Raw genomic sequence first — 22104 nt, 5'->3', positions numbered from 1 at the left:
ACCATGGAGCAGCGCACGTAAGCAAAGGGGGGATGGTTGCTGCAGTTAAACGGGACTGGCGTGGGCTGGGTTTTTCTTCTATTGCACACCACTACTGTAAACAATGTATGATTTGCCAGCAGCACAATGTTGGTAAAGCTGTTAAAGTTAGGCAGGCAGCACATCCCCCTCCATGGGGACCTTTTGTAAATATTCAGATTGATTTTATTCAAATGCCTAAATGTTGTAATTATGAGTATGTGTTAGTTTTAGTTGATGTTTTTTCAAGTTGAGTTGAGGCCTTCCCTTGCAGAAGGGCAGATGCCAAGACTGTTGTGAAACTTTTGCTTAAGGATTTTGTACCATGATTTGGCATACCTGTGAGTATTAACAGTGATCGTGGAACTCATTTCACTGGACAGATTGTAAAAGAGTTATGTGCAGCTTTGTAGATCCAACACAATCTCCATTGCCCCCACCACCCGCAGTCTGCCGGGACAGTGGAACGTCAAAATGGGATTTTGAAAAATAAACTAGCCAAGATCTGTGCTGAGATGAACTTAAAGTGGCCAGATGCCCTCCCATTAGCATTGATGAATATGAGGGCCACTCTCAATCGAAAGACTGGACTCAGTCCTCATGAGATTCTGACAGGATGCCCGATGCGGCTTTCAGCAGCACCTCCGCTGACCCTCGCCCAGATGGACATTCATTTAATGGATGACACAATGCTTAATTATTGTCAGGCACTAATGAAATGTGTTAGGTCTCTTTATACACAGGTGAAAGAAGCACTACCCAAGGATCCTGAGCAACCCTACCACTCGCTGGAACCAGGAGATTGGGTCTACATAAAGGTCTATCAGTGAAAGACCGCCCTGACCCCACACTGGAAAGGCCCTTACCAAGTCCTGTTAACTACCAACACCGCTGTTGGACTGATTGCCTGGGCCCACACTTCTCACTGCAAAAGGGCCCCTCCACCTTGAGATGACTCTCTGTCTGATGATTAGTCTATTTCTCCTTCTGGTGCTGCTGTTCCTTTTGGACAGCAGGAGAAAAGGACAAGGTGAAGTGCTAGTAACCTCTCCCTTGTCCACTGACAGAACTACCATGCATTTGGATTTTGCTAGAAGAACCAAATCATTTCAGGGTGATGGGCTAGTAACCTCCAGCCTGCATAATGCTAAACCACGACTGTTCCAAGAGAGAAGAAGGAACACTCGCTCTGCTGAAACCACCACGGTCCAGGAATTCCTGACGACAAAGGACATTAAAAATTGGCCCTGGTGGAGGAAATGGAGTATTGTATATTGGCAGAGAGGGAACTGCCGGGACCATTCTTGGGAATGTGGAGTTGAGTGGTGGTTTGGATTTCTTTCAGGGTCTGGGCTTTGTGCTTACGGACAAGTACCATCAGAATGTACTGCACTCCCTAATTGGCTTCCCGATGACGAATACCAAAGACGCCTTGCTGCCATGAATATTACCCTGACCATCTCCTCCACCTTTGCCACCACCCCTGTAATTTACCCAAATACAGACAATACTGTATATTCTAATGAAACCCAATGGCCAAGACCTTCATATCTTAGTGATTTACTGAAATTTTGTTCAGAAACTTATTTTTTAAAGTTCAGAATATGTCATATGAGCGAACAATTGAGTGGAAAACAAATGGGTCGGTGGAAATAGAAATATATATCACTACAAATGAGCCCCAAGAATCGGAAATTAAGATTAATGGGTTCTATAGTGAGGTAGATATGATGGCCATTCCTGGAGTCTGCAGTATGTTAGATGAAAGAGGCCCTTATTGTTATTTGGTCACCCAATTAGTGAATAATCAAACATATACCCGAAGAGTCTGTTCTGCCACTGGAAATTTTACCTGCATTGAAATAATCCCAGTAACTGATAATTTAACCTGCACCATATTGCAATATACCCCTTCCTATGCTATTAATGCTAATGTCTCTCGGAAATATATGAAAGTGTTTAGCCAACAGATGTGGTATGGTACTTCACTAAAGAGAGATGTGTTAGGATATCAATGGACTTTGATTAATACTACACTAGAGACTATAAAATTCACGCTGCCCTTATCCAGTTTTCAGGTCACCTCTACATATCCTAATGGCTCGAAAGGGGCTGCCATTAGGTTAGCACAGCAAAGGGCCTGGGTTTCCTCTAGAAAGAAGAGGGACTTGGCGGGACACCTATAGGATGGTGCCAATAGTGCAGCTGCAATTTTGGAATATTTATAAAGGCCAACAACATGAAGAGAAATTAGGACAGTTGGAAAAAGCCACAAGTCTTATTACTGGAGCACAGTTAACCCAGGTACAGGCTGGAGTTGGTGAATTACAAGTTATCTCCGCCCTTAGTTCAATGACCCAGAAACTTCTGATGACGATGGTACTAAATATCACTGAGGCTGGGAAGGCATTGCAGTGGGATCTGGCTCGTTCAGAAATTCAGGATTTCCTGAATGACCAGCTCATGGCCATTCGGAGTGATCTGGAGCATCAGGCTTGGCCCACTGCCCTTACAGATACTTCAGGAGTATCATCTGATCTGTGGCCATGGAGACGTACTTGGAGATTTTCTGAGTGGAAGTGCAGACATTCGCAGTGCTCCTTCCAAGCATACAGACTGATTGAAGGGATGTGGGCCCCCACATACCGAATCCTGCCGGGTTTGTGGGGACGATGCATGTGGGATTGGATAATTCACTGAGACATTTGGGAAATTAAACTACCTGATATGCCTAACCGATTTATAGTCAGTGCTCCTGGAATAACACCCAACATTTGGATAGGGATAGGGAGTCAATGGACACTCTGGCCTTTAGAACCCGCACAGCTTCAGTGTGTATGAAAACTGAAGCCAGGGGAAGTTGTCACTGTTCATGACAACGTTTGTTGGGAGGGTATGGGACAAGGAACTACCCTGACAGAGTAATGACAGTTATGTGTATATTAAGGCCACCACTTTGCAAGACATACATTTTAATCTCACCACTGCTGCAGGCAATCATATTATTTATTGGCCTGCGGATAGAATCCTACAATCAGCCCTTAGGTTTCAGATACCCTTTAATTGGACTGCCTTAGTACCTGACCAGTTCCAAAATTTGCTTTCACTCCTACCAGAGGTCCGGCAAATCTCTGAATTACAAGGTCAAATTCATATGCTTCAAAATATATATCAAATTGAAAAATATGCCTTCCATACTGCCTATAGAGTGTCTACATTATATACTAATTATGATGCATTGTGCTATGTAACTAGGCCTATAAAACAACCCCATCATATTATTACAATGGGAATGTTAATGCTTTCATTGCTGTTGTTCAATTCAGGATTATGTTATTGTTGTTGTAAAGGACGTAATAATAATAATAACACCTTCCATGTTCATACTAACCAGGCATTGTCATTGCATCCAACCAAAGCCCATGAGGCTGAACCATTTGATCTAGAATCAGAAATACAAGGTTTGATGAAATGGAGGTTTAAGACTGATAGTTGTGCTAGAAGCACAAAAAGGGGGAGTGTGGAAGTAAAAAAAGGATAAAAGGGATTTGGACACAGACATCTTAGTTTTCTTAGGAATAGAGTAAGAGTCAGGCTAACTCTAACTCTAATAATGTGAGACTTTAAGGCAGGGCCTTGGCGAGTGGGAAGCGAGCGGAAAAACTGTAAGAGATGCTGTTTTGACCTTGTGATAGATAAGAATGGAATGCAGACTGTAGCAGGAACTGCTGAGAAAAAGTAAGATATCAGGAATAAATATGTATAAACAAGACGCAGCAGTTGATCATTATTGTATGTAACAAAAGGCATAAATGCTTGCCCTAATTGTTTATCATGCGGAGACCTGCCTAGGAAGGGGGAATCCCTGTCTGTGCGCACTCTCCCCCTTGGAACTGCTTGAGAATAAATTGTCTCTGACTTGTTGCAAACAACCTAAGAGTGAAGACTGTGTTTTTCTTCCACACAAGATTAGCTGTGTTTGTGTGTGCTGGACATTCCCCCTGTGCAGCTACACAATGGGATGGAACAGTGTGCTAATGCACACTGAGAGTTCACTGGAATCCTCCAGAGAGATCTCTAGGAAACTTTCCTGGAGATACTCATCAATCCTCTGCCAAAAGTTCCTTGGCAGAGCTGCTTTGTTCCTTCCTCCATTGTAGGAAACGTAGGATTGCCGGCATCAATCAGCAATCACTTGTGCAGGGACCAAAGTGGCACACAGTGAGCAGCACAAGGACCTGGTCTGAAGCTGCATGCATACAGGATATGCACCCTTGAATCCTTGCTTACCCTCAGGAGTAAGATATTGGCTTCAATGACATGTGCAAAATGGTAGCAGAATTTACAATATTGCCCCTCGTTGCCTGCAGTGATCCCTTAAAAAACCACCTAGACCAGCAGTCCCCAAACTTTTTCACTTGCACCCCCCTCTTACCTGGTCTGAGCCCTGCCCAGGAGCTGGGGTGGGAGGCGAGTGGGTGAATGGGGCAGGACAGGGGAGGGGGAGCTGCACTCTGGGGGTGGAGAGGTGAGGGGGCAGGACAGGGGAGTGGGAGCCACACATGGGGCAGGACAGGGGAGCTGCCGGTACCTCTCTTGCTAGAGCCATCTCTGAATGCTCCTCCAGGCTCCAGCAGCAGCTGCTGCTCTTCCCACCCCCCGAGTGGCAGAAGCCAGTTACTGCAGGTAACCAGACTTTTAGTATCTGGAAAGCTGGGACTGGGGCTGAAGCAGAACTATGGGCAGAGTGGCGCTCTCTCCCTGTCTCCTGGGGGGGCTGGCCCAGGCCCACCACACCCCGCGGATGTTCCTCTGCACCCCCCTATAGAGGCGCGCCCAACAGTGTGTGGACCACTGACCTAGACCCTTTGCCCCATCTTGAATGCCCCTTTCCTGGGTGAACTCACCATGTTTAGGGCATTCACTGAGCTGTGTGCTTGCCAGGGACACTGAGAAACTAATTCAAATTTGAAAAGAGGTATACATTTCACTGTAATGATTTGATGCTTTATGTGCATTAACAATCATGCTTCTGTTTATTGTTTCTTATGCTTCTGAAGATGTGGTCTTCTGGGGAACCCCCTACACACAAGTGCAGCGCCTCCACCAGATAAGGAAGGGAGCAAGGAGGACATATTTCAAGAGGTGCTCCAATCCTCAGATGCCAAAAAACAAGAACGCAGGGTGTGGAGAGAGACTGTAAACGAAAATTAGAAAGCCAAAGGCAGAACAGTAAGGAAAGCCAGGAGAAAATTTTATCCAGGAGCAGATGATAAAAGTGATGGAAGAGCAAATAGAGGTGTTGAAATCCCTAATCACACTGTAAGCAGAATACATCCGTGCTCAGCCCCCCTGCAGCTGAAACAGAACTGCTTGCCATGCCCTCCCTAAACTCCTCCCACCCATTCCTTGCATCTTCCTGGCAGTCTCAGTACCCCATTCACTCCACCCCTTCAGACAGCTTCCAAAATGATACCTGGAGTTACACACAGCTATGGGAGCCTACATCAGGACACTGTCCTTCACTGTTATCTGACTTTCCACCAAGCGTTTTCTGTATGTTGTTAATTGTTTTTTAATAAAAACATACTCGCTGAAAAATAATCAATCTTTATTTGTCTCCTATATATGGAGCTTGCTGCTGAAATTAATACACAGTGGCAACTGGAACATTTGCAGATTACAAATCATGGTCAGGAATCATCAAAATTTTCATGAAAGGCAGCAAGTTAACAAAGCATGGCAGAGTGCTGTATACAAAGACTTACATTACTTGTACTCATTGTCAAAATGGTGCCTCAAAGCCTCCTTGATTCAAATAGCCTCCCGTTGTGCCCCTTTAATAGCCGTGGTATCTAGCTGCTCAAAATTAGCTGCCAGGCAATGCGCCTCCATGCTCCACCCTGGGGGAAACTTTTTACCCTTAGTTTCACAATAGAATCATAGAATCATAGAATATCAGGGTTGGAAGGGACCCCAGAAGGTCATCTAGTCCAACCCCCTGCTCGAAGCAGGACCAATTCCCAGTTAAATCATCCCAGCCAGGATGATTTATTATGACAATATTATGGAGCTCATAGCAGACGGCTATGACCATGGGAATATTTTCCTCATTTAGGTCTAACCTGCCTAAAAGGCAGCACCAGCATGCTTTTAATCTGCCAAAGACACATTCTAGGATCATTCTGCACCTGTTCAGCCTATTGTTGAAGCACTCCTTGCTGCTGTCCAGGTTTTCCACGTAAGGCTTCATGAGCCATGGGAGTAAGAGGTACGCTGGGTCACCCAGGATCACTATGGGCATTTTAACATCCCCCATTGGAATCTTCTGGACTGGAAAGAAAGTCCCTGCTTGCAGCTTTCTGTACAGGCCAGTGTTCCTGAAGATGTGTGCGTCATGCACCTTTCCCTGACCACCCTGCGTTCATGTCAATGAAATGACCATGGGGATCCACACGTGCCTGCAATACCATAGATAAGTACCCCTTTCTATAGATGTACTCTGTTCCAAGATGGTCCGTGGCCAAATTTGGGATATGCTAGGCAATTATCACCCTACCGCAGTTAGGGATTCCCATTGTTGTAAAGTCATCCAGTATTTTACGCACATTGCCAAGAGTCACAGTCCTTCATAGCAGAATAAGATTAATGGTCCTGCACATGTGCATGAATGCAACCTCAACGTTGGACTTCCAGGCTCCAAATCAATATGTGACTGACTGGTAGCAGTCTGGAGTTGCCAGCTTCCACACAGCTATCACCACGCACTTCTCCACCGAGAGGGCTGCTCTCATTTTGGTGTCCTTGCACCACAGTGGTGGGGCAAGTTCCACAAACAGTTCCAGGAAGCCTTTCCACATCTGAAAGTTCTGCAGTTACTGCTTGTCATCCCAGACCTGTATAATAATGTGATCCCACTACTCAGTGCTTGTTTCCTGAACCCAAAAATGATGGTCCTCCATGTGCAGCTGCTCTGTGAATCATAGAATTACAGAATCATAGAATATAAGGGTTGGAAGAGACCTCAGGAGGTCATCTAGTCCAATCCCCTGCTCAAAACAGGACCAACACCAACTAAACCATCCCAGCCAGGGCTTTGTCAACCCGGGCCTTAAAAACCTCTAATGAAGGAGATTCCACCACCTCCCTAGGTAACCCATTCCACTGCTTCACCACCCTCCTAGTGAAATAGTGTTTCCTAATATCCAACCTAGACCTCTCCCACTGAAACTTGAGACTATTGCTTCTTGTTCTGTCATCTGCCGCCATTGACAACAGCCTAGCTCCATCCTCTTTGGAACCACCCTTCAGGTAATTGAAGGCTGCTGTCAAATCTTCTCTTCTGCAGATTAAATAACCCCAGTTCCTTCAGCCTCTCCTCGTAAGTTATGTGCCCCAGCCCCCTAATAATTTCTGTTGCCCACTGCTGGACTCTCTCCATTTGTCCACATCCCTTCTGTAGTGGGGGGACCAAAACTGGACGCAATACTTCAGGTGTGGCCTCACCAGTGCCAAACAGAGGGGAATAATCACTTCCCTCAATCTGCTGGCAATGCTCCTACTAATACAGTCCAATATGGTGTTGGCCTTCTTGGCAACAAGCACACACTGCTGACTTATATCCAGCTTCTTGTCCACTGTAATCCCCAGATTCTTTTCTGCAGAACTACTGCTTAGCCAGTCGGTCCCCAGCCTGTAACGGTGCATGAGTTTCTTCCTTCCTAAGTGCAGGACTCTGCACTTGTCCTTGTTGAACCTCATCAGATTTCTTTTGGCCCAATTCTCCAATTTGTCTAGGTCACTCTGGACCCTATCCCTACCCTCCAGCGTATCTACTTCTCCCCCAGCTTAGTGTCATCTGTGAAGTTGCTGAGGGCGCACTTCATCCCATCATCCAGATCATTAATAAAGATGTTGAACAAAATAGGCCACAGGACCGACCCCTGGGGCATGCCACTTGATACCAGCTGCCAACTAGACATCGAACTGTTGATCACTACCCATTGAGCCTGACAATCTAGCCATCTTTCTATCCACCTAATAGTCCATTCATCCAATCCATACTTCTTTAACTTGCTGGCAAGAATACTCTGGGAGACAGTATCAAAAGCTTTGCTAAAGTCAAGATATATCACATCCACTGCTTTCCCCATATCCACAGAGCCAGTTATCTCATCATAGAAGGCAATCAGGTTGGTAGGCATGACTTGCCCTTGGTGAACCCATGTTGAATGTTCCTGATCACCTTCCTCTCCTCCAAGTGCTTCAAAATGGCCAAACTAATCTGGTGGTGTTTCTTTCCATGGCACACAGCAGGTCAGGCATCTTGGATTCCTGTTCAGATTGGGTGCTCATGATATACTGTATGAGCAGCCGCAATATGTTTATAACAGTGACCACAACAGTAGAGAGCAGTGTAGGATCCATCCTTTCAGACAGAGATGGTGGGCACACAGTAAACAGGGGCCAATGAAAAATGTCATGAAATGCAGTTGGAAGCCCATGGAATGATGGGAAGGAAAAACTGCATCATGGGATGTTGAGCCCACACCCATGATGCACTGCAATCCATTCCACCCTCCCACAACTCCTAGTTGCAGAAGGTAGCGAGTAGCACAGTTGGATAGCCACCCAGAGTGCACTGCTCTCTCTGTTGATGCTAAAGCACCAACTGTGAATGTGCTCTGCTGACAGAAGGAGCATTAGGTGAACATGCACAAATTATGTAATTATACTGGTTTTTGATCATAAGCGTAACTTGCATCGACAAAACTCTGTGGTGTAGACAAAGCCTTAAATAGGAAAAGTAATTATTGACAAGTGTAGGCCCTAGTTCACATTTTATGATTTTGTTTTGTATGTAACCATTTGTTTCCATCATTCACACTTGTTTTTATTTGAATCTCTAGTCTTACTTAAATAAATTTCCTTTTGTTTTACTATAATTGAGCCCAAGTGCTGTGTGATACAGAAGTGGTGGGCTGACGTAAAACTGGGGTACACTGTTTCTTTGGAAACAGAGGACCTGGCATTTCTGTGAGCATCCAGTGATCAGAGAGTGCTTGAGTGGCTGACAGACTGGTTGGGCGGACAAGGAGGACTCACTGCACTGGGTGCCCCGAGAAGTGTCATACATGTATCATATCCCACAACTTGATGTACAGGTATTGTAAAACAAGTTGTTATTGTTTGTATCACCATAGTGCCAAGGAGCCCTCGTCATTGACTATGACCCCATTGTTCTAGATGCAGTACAACGAGAGAACAAAAAGATGGTCCCTGCTCCAAAGAGCTTAACTAGTTAAGAGTGACATTATCTTGGCCCATGTTCTAATAAAAATGCATAGAGCCTGACCCACAGTACAGTCTGATGAAGAGAAATTAAAATATAAAAGCTGCATATCACTTCTATTCCTCTGTTGACTACACCCTCCCTTCCAAACTGCAAAGTGGGATTTTGGTGTAAGTACAACATTCCACTTCTTCACTAGAATCATACCTATTGTGACAGGGTCGGGCCAGATGGCTACAGGAGAGTAATTTTTTTTTTTTGAAGCAGAAAAGAATTTTATTTGTGTAACACTTACAAAGAATCACCAAAGAGGATAAAGCAAAACTATGCAACAAAACAAAAGCAAACAGAAGGTATGACACAGCAGCTTTCAGGAGGGAGAAGTGTTCAGGCTAGCCTGGGCCCAGAGCGGGGGGGCTTCCTTGACATTCGTGGTCTTCCACCCTCCTGAGTTACCTGGTGGCCTAGAGCGGGGGGATTTCCTTGACACTCGTGGTCTTCCACCCCCTTGAGTTACCTAGTGCTATGCCCAGTGTCACCGATTATTCCTCTCCTGAGAGTGCCCAAGAAGATGGGCACGGCTGTGGGGTGGGCGGTTTGGGGGTGGGGCAGGGTGTACACCCACATGTTATAGAACCCCTCCTAGGTGACAGTGATGATGGTATCCACAGCGGCAACGGCTGGGGCTGGGGTCTCTCGCTCTTCCCCTCAATCAAAGGGTCAGACGGAGGGAACCGGACGGGGTCACCAAGCAGAGAACCTTGGACAGCGCCCACCGCTCCTCGAAGGCGTCAAGGGAGTCGGTGGACGCCGCCCAGAGGAACTCCACCCGGATACGTAATTGTACTGAGGATCGGAAAACGGCCCTACAATCGCAGGACGCTTCATTAGCCAACCTCCCCTCTCTGGTTTTATAAATGGCTGTTTTAGCTAGGGCTAGGAGGAGGTTAACCAGGAGATCTCGCGATTTTGTGGGGCCATGGATGGGCAGTGTGTAGATAAAAAGGTGAGGGGAAAAGTGGAGCCAAAAGCGTAATAAAATATTCGTGAGGAGCCGGAAAAGGGGCTGCAATCTGGCACACTCTAAATATACGTGCACCAGGGTTTCCCTCACATTGCAAAAAGGGCAAGTATCCGGGATGGGGGTGAAACGCGTCAAAAACACGCCCGTGCTCACAGCTCTGTGAAGGAGCCACCAACTAATGTCCCCGACGGGCCTCAGGACCAAGGTGGAATACAGGCTGCCCCACCGAGGTTGCTCACCCTCCAAAGGTGGCAGGAGGTCTCGCACTTTGTATCAGGGCGGGACACCAGGGTGTGGGCGGAAAGGGCGTGAAGTGTGAGTGTGTATAAATATTTCCGTGGCGCGATTTGGAAGCTGACCGGCTGCAATTCATGCAGCTGGCTCGCAGTGAAAGGGTGAGGGGTTTGTTGGGATCTACGGGGTAGGGGCCCAATTGAAAGGTCCGGCGGGCCTGGGGTAGAGCGTGGGCGGGGTGCGCCCTCGTGCAGGGCTCGGTTGAGATAAGCCTGAGCAGCAGGCGTCAAGGAGGCCTTCACCTCCTGAAGTATGCGCCGGGGGGTACGAGGTCTGGAGAGCCCCATGCACCGAGCGAGCATCAGGGGATCCAGCCAGTCTCCCTGGTCGTAGTCCAAGAGGTCTCTGACTCTCGTGACTTCCGCCAGGACCAAACTCTGGCGCACCGAGCGGGACTCCGCCACCTGCACATGGAGCTGGGGGGTTGTGTAGCAGGGGCTCCGTGAGGAGATCTGCTCCCACGGTGGCCTCCACAGACCTGGTCGTTGAGAACAGTTTCCAGGTCTGGAGGAGGTCCTGGTAGAAGATCGGCAGCCCGGAGAGGTCTCGCGGAAAACCTCTCAGACAGAGATAAAAGAGCTGCCGATCATATTGGAGCCCTTGGAAGCGGCGCAGGAAGGCGTGTGCCAATATGCTCCACGTCGAACTACCTGCACTATAAAGGAGCCTCTGCAGGGCCTGGAGGCGGAAGACACGGACCTGAGTGTGCAGACACTTCAGGCCCTTCCCTCCTTCCTTCAGGGGTAGATGAAGAACCCCAACAGGGGCCCAGTGCATTCCTGACCAAAAGAACTCTAGAATCGTTGTGCGGAGGTTGGTCAGGAAACCCGGGGCCGGAACCAGGGTGTTGAGCCGTTACCAGAGCGTGGACAGGACTAGTTGGTTAAGCACCAGTGCTCTCCCTTGGAGGGAGAGACATTGGAGTAGCCTCGTCCATTTCCGGAGCCGCTCTATCACCCCGCCCTCTAAATTTTGCCAGTTCTCCGGCGGGGAAGGGCGCGTGGCAGAAAGGTAAACGCCTAGGTAGAGCAGTGGACCCGCACTCCACCGGATGGTCTGAAGCACGGGTGGGAGGGAGCTCACCTGTCGCCAGTCCCCCATCTCCAAGCCAGAGCTCTTGACCCAGTTGACTCGGGCGGAGGAGGCTGCCGAGTAGATGGCCTGGCAAGCCTCCACCCGCACCAAGTCGCCCGGGTCCTGGACCACGAGGAGCACGTCATCGGCGTACGCCGACAGGACCGGCCGCAGCTCCGGCTCCCGCAGCACCAACCCTGTCAACCTCCTGCGGAGGAGACAGAGGAAAGTCTCAATCACCAGAGCGTACAGCTGGCCCGAGAGGGGGCACCTCTGCCACACTCCTCGCCCGAAGCTGACCGGCTCGGTCAGGGTCCAGTTGAGCCTAACCAAACACTCCGCGGAGGCATACAGCACCCGGAGAAAGCTCACAAACTGAGGTCCGAATCCAAACGCCTGCAGAGTGCTCAGGAGGTACTCGTGGTCTACTCTATCGAACGCCTTCTCCTGATCAAGAGACAGGAGGGTGAACGACAGACCGTCTCTACGCCCGAGTTCCAAAAGGTCTCGGACTAGAAATAGGTTGTCAAAAATGCTACGACCCAGGACAGTATAGGTCTGGTCTGGTCACGTCCGCCATCACGGACCCTAGCCGCAGCGAGATTGCTTTCACTACGATTTTGTAGTCCGTGCTAAGGAGTGAGACGGGACGCCAGTTTCATAAATCACGGAGGTCCCCCTTCTTCGGCAACAAGGTGAGCACTGCTCGCCTGCACGAAAGAGGGAGGACCCCGCCCTGCAAAGACTCAGCCCAGACAGTGGCTAGGTCTGGGCCAAGGACGTGCGGTAGAACTCCACGGTCAGCCCGTCCATGTCCGGAGATTTATTGGTGGGCATGCGACAAAGGGCTTCCGAGAACTCGGCCAGGGTGAGAGGCAGCTCTAGCCGGTCTCGGTCGCCCACGCTGACCGTGGGGAGTTCCTCCCAGAGCACCCTGCAAGCGCCAGGATCGGTCGGATCCGGGGAGAAAAGGCTTGTGTAGAAGTCACGGGCCCTCCCACACATCTCCACCGGATCCATGAGGGGGGCGCCATCTTCTGCTAGAAGGCAGGTGACGTGTTTCTTGGCCCCCCTCGTTTTCTCCAGGGCATAGAAGAAACGGGAGCCGCGGTCCATCTCCTGAAGGAGGCGGATGCGGGATCCAACAAAGGCACCTCGGGCCCGATGGTCCTCGAGGGCCCGGAGCTCCTCCTACTTCTCCCGGCACGCTCCGCAGAGGAACAGGTCCTCGGGGCTGGTGGCCAGATGCCTCTCCATCTCTAAGACCTCCCGTTCCAACTGCTCTATCGCTGTATTCCTCCATCAGCTGGTGCCCCGGGTGTAGTCACGGCAGAAGAGCTTGGCGCGCACCTTCCCTAGATCCCACCATCGCCACGCAGAGGGAAAGGCACGCTGCTGCTCTCGCCAGGCCAGCCAAAACTCCCGGAAGGATGTCACGAAGCCCTCATCCTCCAACAGGCTGTTGTTAAAGTGCCAATAGGCCGGCCCCGGCCTCTCTGCATGGAGGGAGGCTGTTATGGTGGCTAAATGATGGTCGGAAAATGGGGCCGGCCGAATGTTGGAGGAGTGGGCCTGTGAAAGATGGAAACGGGATAAATAAATACGATCCAAACGAGAGTGGTGTGACCGATGGGCCTCTACCCGGACAAAGGTGAACGTGGAAGTGTCATCTGGGTGGTGGTCACGCCACACGTCTACTAGGGAGTGATATTCGACTATTTCTCGGAGAATGTTCGCAGCGGCCGGGCTCAGCTCGGCCCCTGAGCGGTCCCGTTCCTCGAGGGTGGTGTTAAATTCCCCTCCCAGGACTAGGCACTCGTGAGAATCTAGGATGCTGAGGAAGTTGGACACCCGCTGATAGAATTGTGGCCATTTCGGGCTCGTTGTCGGGGCATAGATATCAACAAAGTTGACCACGAGCCCCTCCATACAGACTCGGAGATGCAGCAGGTGGCCCGGCACGGCCTCAGTGACCCCTAGCACCTCGGGCCGTAGGTTGGGGGAGAACAGGGTCGCCACTCCAGCTTGCCGAATCGTGAAGTGGCTAAAGTAGACCCCGTCCCCCCACTCCAGCCACCAGCTGTCCTCGGCGGTCGGATCTGTATGGGTCTCCTGCAGGAAAACTACAGAGTACCCCCCTTCCCGAAGGTAAGAGAGCACATGGGACCTGCAGAGAGCCATCCTACAGCCCCTGGTGTTCAAAGTTGCGATAATGAGAGGCGTCATGCGGAGGGCTGGGGGGTGGGGGTTCCTTATTGGCGGAGGTGTTCACGGCCCCCGGCGGGTCGCGCAACGATCCATGACCCATCCCGTAAGTGAGTAAATCATCATGGAAGCCGCGGGCCCACCCGTAGGCCGCGGCACCGTGCCTTCCTTTCCCTCTACCCTCCTTTATAAGGGCCCTTGTGGCCTGGAGGAGTTGATCAAAGTCCCCCCATAGCTGGAGAGCCAGCTGTACCCTGTTGCGGGAGCCACGGATGTTTTCTAAAAACTCCCGCAATGCTTTTCGCAGCTCATGGGGGGGTGGGGTTGCGATTTCCAGGTTATTCCCTGGTGGGGCTCTTGGTGCAGCCTCGTGGTCCGCTGAGGCAGGCAGGCAGGGTGTGGACCACTGATGGGGCATCTGACAGGCTAAAGTTATTAGGTCCATCTTACGCCTTGGGGTAGAAGGGGATGGCGGAGGGAAAATTGCAGTTCCTAATGGGTCGGGGCAGTAAAATGCAAAGGCTGCTCCCTGGGGGGAATCCGCAAAAAACGGGAAAGAAATAACCCCAGGGGCGGCAATAGCATTGCAGGAGGAAGTGGATTGGGCAGGGACGGGGTGTGGGCAGGGGCAGAGGCAAGGCTCTGGGCTTCGGGAGGCAAGCAGTTGAGAGGTGGTGCCTCCTGAGCAGATTCGAGGGTTGAGGGATGAGGGAGGGGGCTCCCAGTGATGCTAGGCGCAGGCTCTGTGGTGGATTTGGCAGCCATGGCATCAGGTAGGGGACCACCTTCTGTAGGGTGCCCGCCCGGGAAGGCGGTTAGGGGGAGGGAGCATGGGGAAAGGGGGACTGGGGTGAGGTTGCCCAGATTGAGGCCAGCCAGCAGTAGGTCATCCTCCCCCTGGGTGACCGGGGTCAAACCTAGGGCCTCGATCTCCTCATACATGGAGGAGAGGTCGTCTTCTGCCACCCCAGGGGTCTCTCCTCTGGCACCCGCCTCGACAGTCACTTCGGGGTTCGCGGGGAGTTCGGGTGGTATCCAGGCAGAAGGGGCTTCCTCAGGGGTCTTGGAGGGGAGGGTCTCCCGTGGAGGGGAGATCCTACCTTCCAATGCTATTCTGTCTTCCCCTCCCAACACCAGCAGATGGATCTCACTCGTGGGCATAGCGGAAGGCTCAGTATCAGTGCCTCCCTTCCTGGTCTTCCGGGGGGCCTCCGCATCGGATGGGTGCAGCGGAGCTCGAGCCTTCCGCTTGCCTCGCTTCCCCTAGACGAGGGTCCAGCCCTACATAGCATCGTCTGGGGGTTGGTTAGCAGGGGTCGTGTCGGGGGGCAGAGGCGATGGTTCAGGGGCTCGGGGGGGTAACGGTGAGGCAGCATGAGGGGCGGGGGGTTCTCGTTGTGGCAGGCCCTCTCCTATACCCAGTAATATCTTTGCTGCACCCTCCTCCATAGGCTCTGCCGGATTGTTAATAGCAAGGGTGGGACTCCCTTGCTCGTCTGGGCGTTGTAGGGGAGGTGTCTCTTGGGCCCGGATGGGAGCAGCGGTGGATCGAGCAGGAGGAGAGGTGGTTTCAGGTGCCGGGCGGCCAGGGGCGTTGGCAACAATGGAGCCGATGTCCTGCCAGGTCTCGGGGGTCTTGGGTGCCCCTCCCCGCTGGGCCAAAGGGCAGTCTCTTCGGACATGCCCTGCTGATCGGCAGAGGTAGCACCGGGCCTCTCCCGTGGAGTAAAAGACCCGATAGCGGGCTCCCTGGTAGGGGACTAGGAAGGACCCCTCGAGCGCCTCTCTGTCACGCGCCGCCGCCGGCGGTAGAAGCTGCACTTGCCAGCGGAAAGAGAGGACGTGACAGAGGGTGAGGTCCTTGCAGCCCAACGGGAGAGGGCTGATGACAGAAACGAGTTTCCCCAGGGTGGAGAGAGCGGGTAACAGGGCAGCATTGGGTAGAAAGGGAGGGACAGAGGTGAGGACTAGGAAAACGCCCAGGTCCTCTAGCGGCTCCAGGGGGACAAACACCCCCCCCCACCGCCAGGCCCTTCTCCACCACCTCCTGGGTGGCAGCCTCCGATGCTAAGAAAAAGACAACCTTCCCGTACATTTTGGAGGCCACCACAATAGCCGTGGGTCCTACCACCCTCGCCAACGCCTGCACATATGTCTCCACGAGGGGTGAGGCGGGCACCAGGAGGCAACGGACGCCGTGCTTCCTGGTCATGGTGGGAAAGGGGCCCCGGCCGCTATTGATGGTAGCGGAGGCGGTGGGTGGGCGAGATGACGAGGCGGCAGGTGTGCGGGGGGCTACCACCGCCCGGGCATACGTCCTGGGGGCCGGGGAAGGGACGTTCGCAGAGCTGGTGGAGGGAACAGCAGGGAGGGACGCCATGGTCGATAACGAGGCCACAGTGGTGGGGGCAGCCGCTGCCATGGAGGTCCTGGTGGTTTTAACGGGGCCCTTTCCTTTCTTCACACCCTGGTCTTTCCGGCCAACTGGGGGGGTTTTCCTAGAATCTGGGGGGGCGGTGGGCGTAGCAGTGGCAGTAGTCACCCCGGTGCTTCCTGCTGCCAATGCCCCAGCGGTGGCGGTGGCAGGTGTTTTGGCAGCAGTGGGGGAGGGCTTGGGCAGGGGGGTAGGTGGGGGAGGGGCAACTGAGGTTGTTAGAGGGGCCTCACCCCTCTCATTCCCCGTCATTGTGAGCAGGGAGAGACGGGGAGACACCAGAAGGAGGAGCGGGGAGGGGGAAGCAGATTAACCACTCCTCCCTACTGGGCTGCAGGTGGGAGGGTGGGGGTGCCAAATGGGTCGGACTGGACAGGGGAGGAAACAGGAGTTGGGGTCCGGTAATAGGGGCAAACTGTGGGGTAAAAAGTCTGGGGGGGGGACGTGGACAGACGTGTGTTTGTCCAAAGAGTCTCGTTTGGTCAGCTGTTGTTTCCGGTCCAGACAGTGGAATTCAGGGAAAGCAGCTGAATCCAGAGGTAGATGGCAAATTGCCAGCAGGGACGGACAGCGGGGGGGCCGTGACGGTTGTAATAATGTTGGGGGGGCACCGATAGATCGGGGGGCGGCTCCATGCTACACCCCCTGTGCCCCTACAAACGCAGTTAAAACACAGTCAAACTCCCCCCACACGAGAGTACAATTCAAAAGTTACTCAGTCTTACGGCCCCCTCCACGATGGTTCGTAGCTTCCCTGGGTGATTTTTTCTGTCGGCTATCTTCTCTTCCAGCTTTGTAATGAGGCTTTCAGCAGGTCAGGAATGTTGCAGAAATAAGAAGAATCTTCTTAGCTCAGTACGGGTTCAGAAATAACAGCAAAACGGCTGAGTCTGGGGGCTTCCACCCCCCTCCTCCGGGGAGCGGGTCGGCAGTCCTCTCCCCCACCCCGGGGGTTTCAACTAAAGCAGTAGCAGCGTCCGAGGGCAGGCATGGGGGGGGGGGCTGGCAGCAAGCTGGCAACTGACCAGCACTTGAACGGCAGCAGAAAAACAGCAAAAACAAAACAAAACAAAGAAAAAGCATCTGGCCCGGTTGGGGCAGGGGGGAACTGAAGCAGGGTCAAAAAGTAAGAAAAATCCAGGCCAGGGGGCTTTAGGAAAGAATAGAAAGCAGATAGCTGGGGAGGAAGCGAGGGACGTTCCGTTTCCCAACAGGGAAGGTTCCAGAACAATCAGGAACCTTCTGGAGACAATTAAGATAGGCTGATTAGAACACCTGCAGCCAATCAAGAAGCTGCTAGACTCAATTAAGGCAGGCTAATCAGGGCACCTGGGTTTTAAAAAGGCGCTCACTTCAGTTTGTGGTGTGCGTGTGAGGAGTTGGAAGCAAGAGGCACTAGGAGCTGAGAGTGAGAACGCGGAGTATTGGAGGACTGAGGTGTACAAGCATTATCAGACACCAGGAGGAAGGTCCTATGGTGAGGATAAAGACGGTGTTGGGAGGAGGCCATGGGGAAGTAGCCCAGGGAGTTGTAGCTGTCGCATAGCTGTTCCAGGAGGCACTCTAGACAGCCGCATTCCACAGGGCCCTGGGCTGGAACCCGGAGTAGAGGACGGGCCCGGGTTCCCCCCAAATCCTCCCAACTCCTGGTCAGACACAGGAGGAATCGACCTGGACTGTGGGTTCAGAAAAACGGCCAAGCTGAGGGCTGCCGTGAAGCTCCAAGGCGAGCAAATCCGCCAATAAGCGCAAGACCCACCAAGGTAGAGCAGGAACTTTGTCACACTATGAAAAGGACTCACACACACTTTTTTTTTCACTTCCCCTTATGTCAGACATATCCCTCAAAGTGGGAAAATGTTCAGTAGTTGTTGCTCTTGACAGAGAATTGGTGTGACATAACTGGTATGCTGGATAACTTGCAAACTTGTACATGTTCTTTAATATTAAAATAAGATCAAAGAGAAGCTTATTGTAATGCTTTTGTTCTACTCTCATCCCTGAGCCTCAAGTACTGAGGAGGGTGTCTGGTACTGTACAAAGCACATGTATAAAAGAGTCAGAAAGTGAAATATTTTAAAGTAAATCGATCCAGTTAGCGGACTGGAGAAGTTAGAAAGAGGAAGAGGTAGCTCAAGAACTAATAACTGTTTGGAATTGACTTAATTGAAGGGATTCTAATATTTAAGGATTCAAGAGCTGATCATGAAAGCAGGTTTAAAACTGGAGAGTATATTGGCATCTACCATGCTTATATGATAGTGTCATAATTCAGAACCTGAATGCTTATATGATAAGATCAGAAGTCCCTCACTTTCAGACTGCATCAGCCTCATCCAATCAAATCAGAAGTAACAATAGCAGGCTTCTAAAAGAGGGGTATCCAGCCCTCCTTGATCAGGAGCTGTCATAAATATAAAGGGAAGGGTAACCACCTTTCTGTATACAGTGCTATAAAATCCCTCCTGGCCAGAGGCAACATCCTGTTACCTGTGAAGGGTTAAGAAGCTCAGCTAACCTGGCTGGCACCTGACCCAAATGACCAATAAGGGGACAAGATACTTTCAAATCTTGGGGAAAGGAAGGCTTTTGTTTTGTGCTCTTTGTTTACGTGTTTGTTCTCTCTTGGGACTGAGAGAGGCCAGACAGAAATCCATTTTCTCCAACCCATCCTAATCCAAATCTCCAATATTGCAACCAGTATAAGTAAGCCTGGCAAGGCGGATTTGTTTATCTTTTGTTTTATGTGAATTTTCCCTGTGTTAAGAGGGAGGTTTATTCCTGTTTTCTGTAACTTTAAGGTTTTGCCCAGAGGGGGAACCTCTGTGTTTTGAATCTGAATATCCTGTAAAGTATTTTCCATCCTGATTTTACAGAGATGATTTTTACCTTTCTTTTTTTTTAAATAAAATCCTTCTTTTAAGAACCTGACTGATTTTCCCATTGTTCCAAGATCCAGGGGTTTGGGTCTTTGATGATTTTTTAACAAATTGCTTAGGATATTATTCTCAAGCCTCCCCAGGAAAGGTGGTGTGTAGGACTTGGGGGGATATTTTGGGGAAAGACATCTCCAAGTGGGCTCTTTCTCTGTTCTTTGTTTAAAACGCTTGGTGGCAGCAGCATACTGTTCAAGGAGAAGGCAAAGTTTGTACCTTGGGGAAGTTGTTAACCTAAGCTAGTAAGAATAAGCTTAGGGGGTCTTCCATGTGGGTCCCCATATCTGTACCCTAGAGTTCAGAGTGGGGAAGGAACCCTGACAGGAGCACAGGTCAGTTGGATGCCAGGTAAGAGAGAGAGAGAAAAGGGCAAAAAAACTTCCTAAAAAATTAGAGGACTAAATAAACAATAATCATACTTAAGTCTTTTTAAACTGGTAGGTCAGCACATTCTCCTGGATGACTGTGATCAAATTATTTAATGTACTACTCCTTTTGTTGGTGTAACCCTTCTTCCCGTCAGAGTTGGCAGCAACAAGGGCCGGGTTCAATATCTAAGGGATCCATTCCAATAACACAATGCAAACCGGCTCAAGCCCCCACCCAGTGACCTGGGACAAATATATACCACCCCCGCTGGGCGCCTCCAAGAGGCAATACTTCCCCTCTCGCAAGCACATAGTCTGAGTGTAGCAAAAAGCCTTTTAATAACAGAGAGAAACAATGTGGCATTATGTTGGGGAAACACCACCAACAGGATTTATAACACAACCCAGGAGCAAAAAAAAACCCACCCCAAGCACATTGGGGCATGCCCCTTTCCCTTTGGTTCTTGAGTCCAGCAACCCCAAATCACCCAAAGTCCCAAAAGTCCAATGACCCAAAAGTCTCTGTCCCTGGTCAGGGCAGCCCCAGAGTTCGAAAGTTTATCTGAGGAGGTTTACCTCCCAACCTGGGTGGAGATGGGACGGGGGTAAGAGGCACCTTACATGGTCTGAAGCTGACCGCCCCACAGCTCCATAGGCTTCGCTCCGCTCCGCCAGCCGCCCCACGAACTCCTTCGCTCCACGGCCCACAAGCAGCTCCCGCTGTCCCACGAACTGCTCCACCAGCCGGTCCACAAACTGCTCCACGTCCCACCAGCAGCTCCCGCCATCCTACGAACTGCTCCACCAGCCTGTCCACAAGGCACTCCAGCCATCCCGCGAACTGCTCCACAATATATCTTCAGGCTCCCCCACTACTTAACACAACGCTCAGTGATTTCAGCTCTTAGTCAGTTCAGCTTTTTGGTGAATTCAGCTTGTAGTAGGGGAGCCTCAGTGCTGGTGCACTGTTAGCCCAAAGTGAGCTCAGCAGCCTGTAACCAGACTTCTAATGAAATCAAAATTAGCTCTGATATTCCACAGTGGAGAGACGAGGAAGTGCAATTAGCATGTAAGACCCTCACCAAGGGGCCCATGCCACCAAGTATTAATACTTGTCCCCAGCCTCTCTCAATTCACAGAGTTTTGAAACTCATGACCCTTGCCTAGCGAGTGCCACTTAGTTGATGGTGAGTCCCTCCATCATAACAAAAGGCTAAGTACAGTTCCAAGCACAGTTCCCATAATCAGGGTAATAACAATTTATTCTTCCTGCCCCAATAACAGAGACACTGGGGATCCCACAGCAGCCAAAGTGACCATTTGGGCAGTGTGCCTATGCAAATGACATGGCCCCTGAAGTTCTTTTCCACAACTTGCCACACCTCACCACCAGATGTCAGGGTGGAGCTCATCCTGACACTGCTTACATCGGAAATTTCCCCCAGTCAGAAATCCCCATAGACAGGAATGCATACCAGTCTTTGCTTCCTTACTTATTCAAAACTTGGGTTTTTTTTTAAACCTTTCAGAAAGTTAGAGCTGTACAGTATTATGAAACATGACGCTCGATTACCAGAAGACTGTTCAACAGATAGAGTTGAAAAAGGTTATGTTTAACCAGCTTTGGACTGTGCAACTGCATGTAGCTAAAATTCATAAAATTTGCCATTGTGAAATATTAAAATATTTCAGTATAATAGGCAAACATTTTTGTAATTACTTGTTAAATACAGCAAATCCTCATTATAATTTCACACAAGGAGACGGAACTAAAAGTGGCATATCCATGGAAAATTATATCTACATTTGAAAAAGACTAAGAAAATGAGGCTACTTGTATCACAGTATGGTTTGATTTTGGTAATGCTCTCTGACTGGCTTCATCACTATAAATGCCACGTAGTGCTCAGTGAACAGAAGAAGAAAGGAAATAAGTAATGAGAGGTGGAATAGATACGTGTTATATGTTGCTAGCATGCAACCACAGAGCATCAGGTAAAGAAAAAGAGCAACATTACATTCATGAGTGACATTGTAGTTAGATGTTCTAAGTACCACAATCTTCAGCACAGATGTTGTATGTAAGTATGCATTCCATCAATAAAAATGAATTGCAGTTGGGATGTGTGATGTATAAGAGCATTTTTGGTGGAACAAAGGGATATTATGAGGCAGTTTTTCTATAGCATAACTGGAACAGGCACACATTTGACATTTACTTTTACTGTAATTACAGGCATTTCAATTCACATATTTGGTCAAAGATTTTACCTCTTGAGTCCCAGTCAATGTGTGTGATATAGCTAGATGCACCTTTGCAGATGCCAACTCTTTTGCTGGTAAGCACATTGTAAATATCTACAAAATTATCATGGGAAGCCACTGCCAGATATTTTCCTGAGTCTGTAAAAGAAAGACATCCAAGTTAACTAAAGTATTTGTGAATATTCTTGATATTA

General features: G+C 50.1%; 1 protein-coding gene across 3 annotated transcripts in view; it reads right to left on the bottom strand.

Annotated features, from left to right (window-relative positions):
- EML6 (EMAP like 6) overlaps positions 1-22104 on the bottom strand; it is a 317359-nt gene that overhangs the window by 89734 nt on the left and 205521 nt on the right. The window contains exons 24-25 of one of the 3 annotated variants that reach the window (XM_073339283.1): positions 21917-22048; positions 19968-20651 (exon numbers count right to left, since the gene is read on the bottom strand). In XM_073339283.1, the coding sequence (XP_073195384.1) occupies positions 20614-20651; positions 21917-22048 (170 nt within the window). In that variant the 3' untranslated portion in view covers positions 19968-20613. Of the gene's footprint in view, positions 1-19967; positions 22049-22104 lie in introns of those variants that run through there. The other 2 variants (XM_078852321.1, XM_073339272.2) reach the window with 2 other exon arrangements.

This window comes from Lepidochelys kempii, chromosome 3 (genome assembly GCF_965140285.1).
Source record: "Lepidochelys kempii isolate rLepKem1 chromosome 3, rLepKem1.hap1, whole genome shotgun sequence".
Taxonomy (NCBI): Eukaryota; Metazoa; Chordata; order Testudines; family Cheloniidae; genus Lepidochelys; species Lepidochelys kempii.
This window is presented reverse-complemented; position numbering and strand designations above follow the sequence as displayed.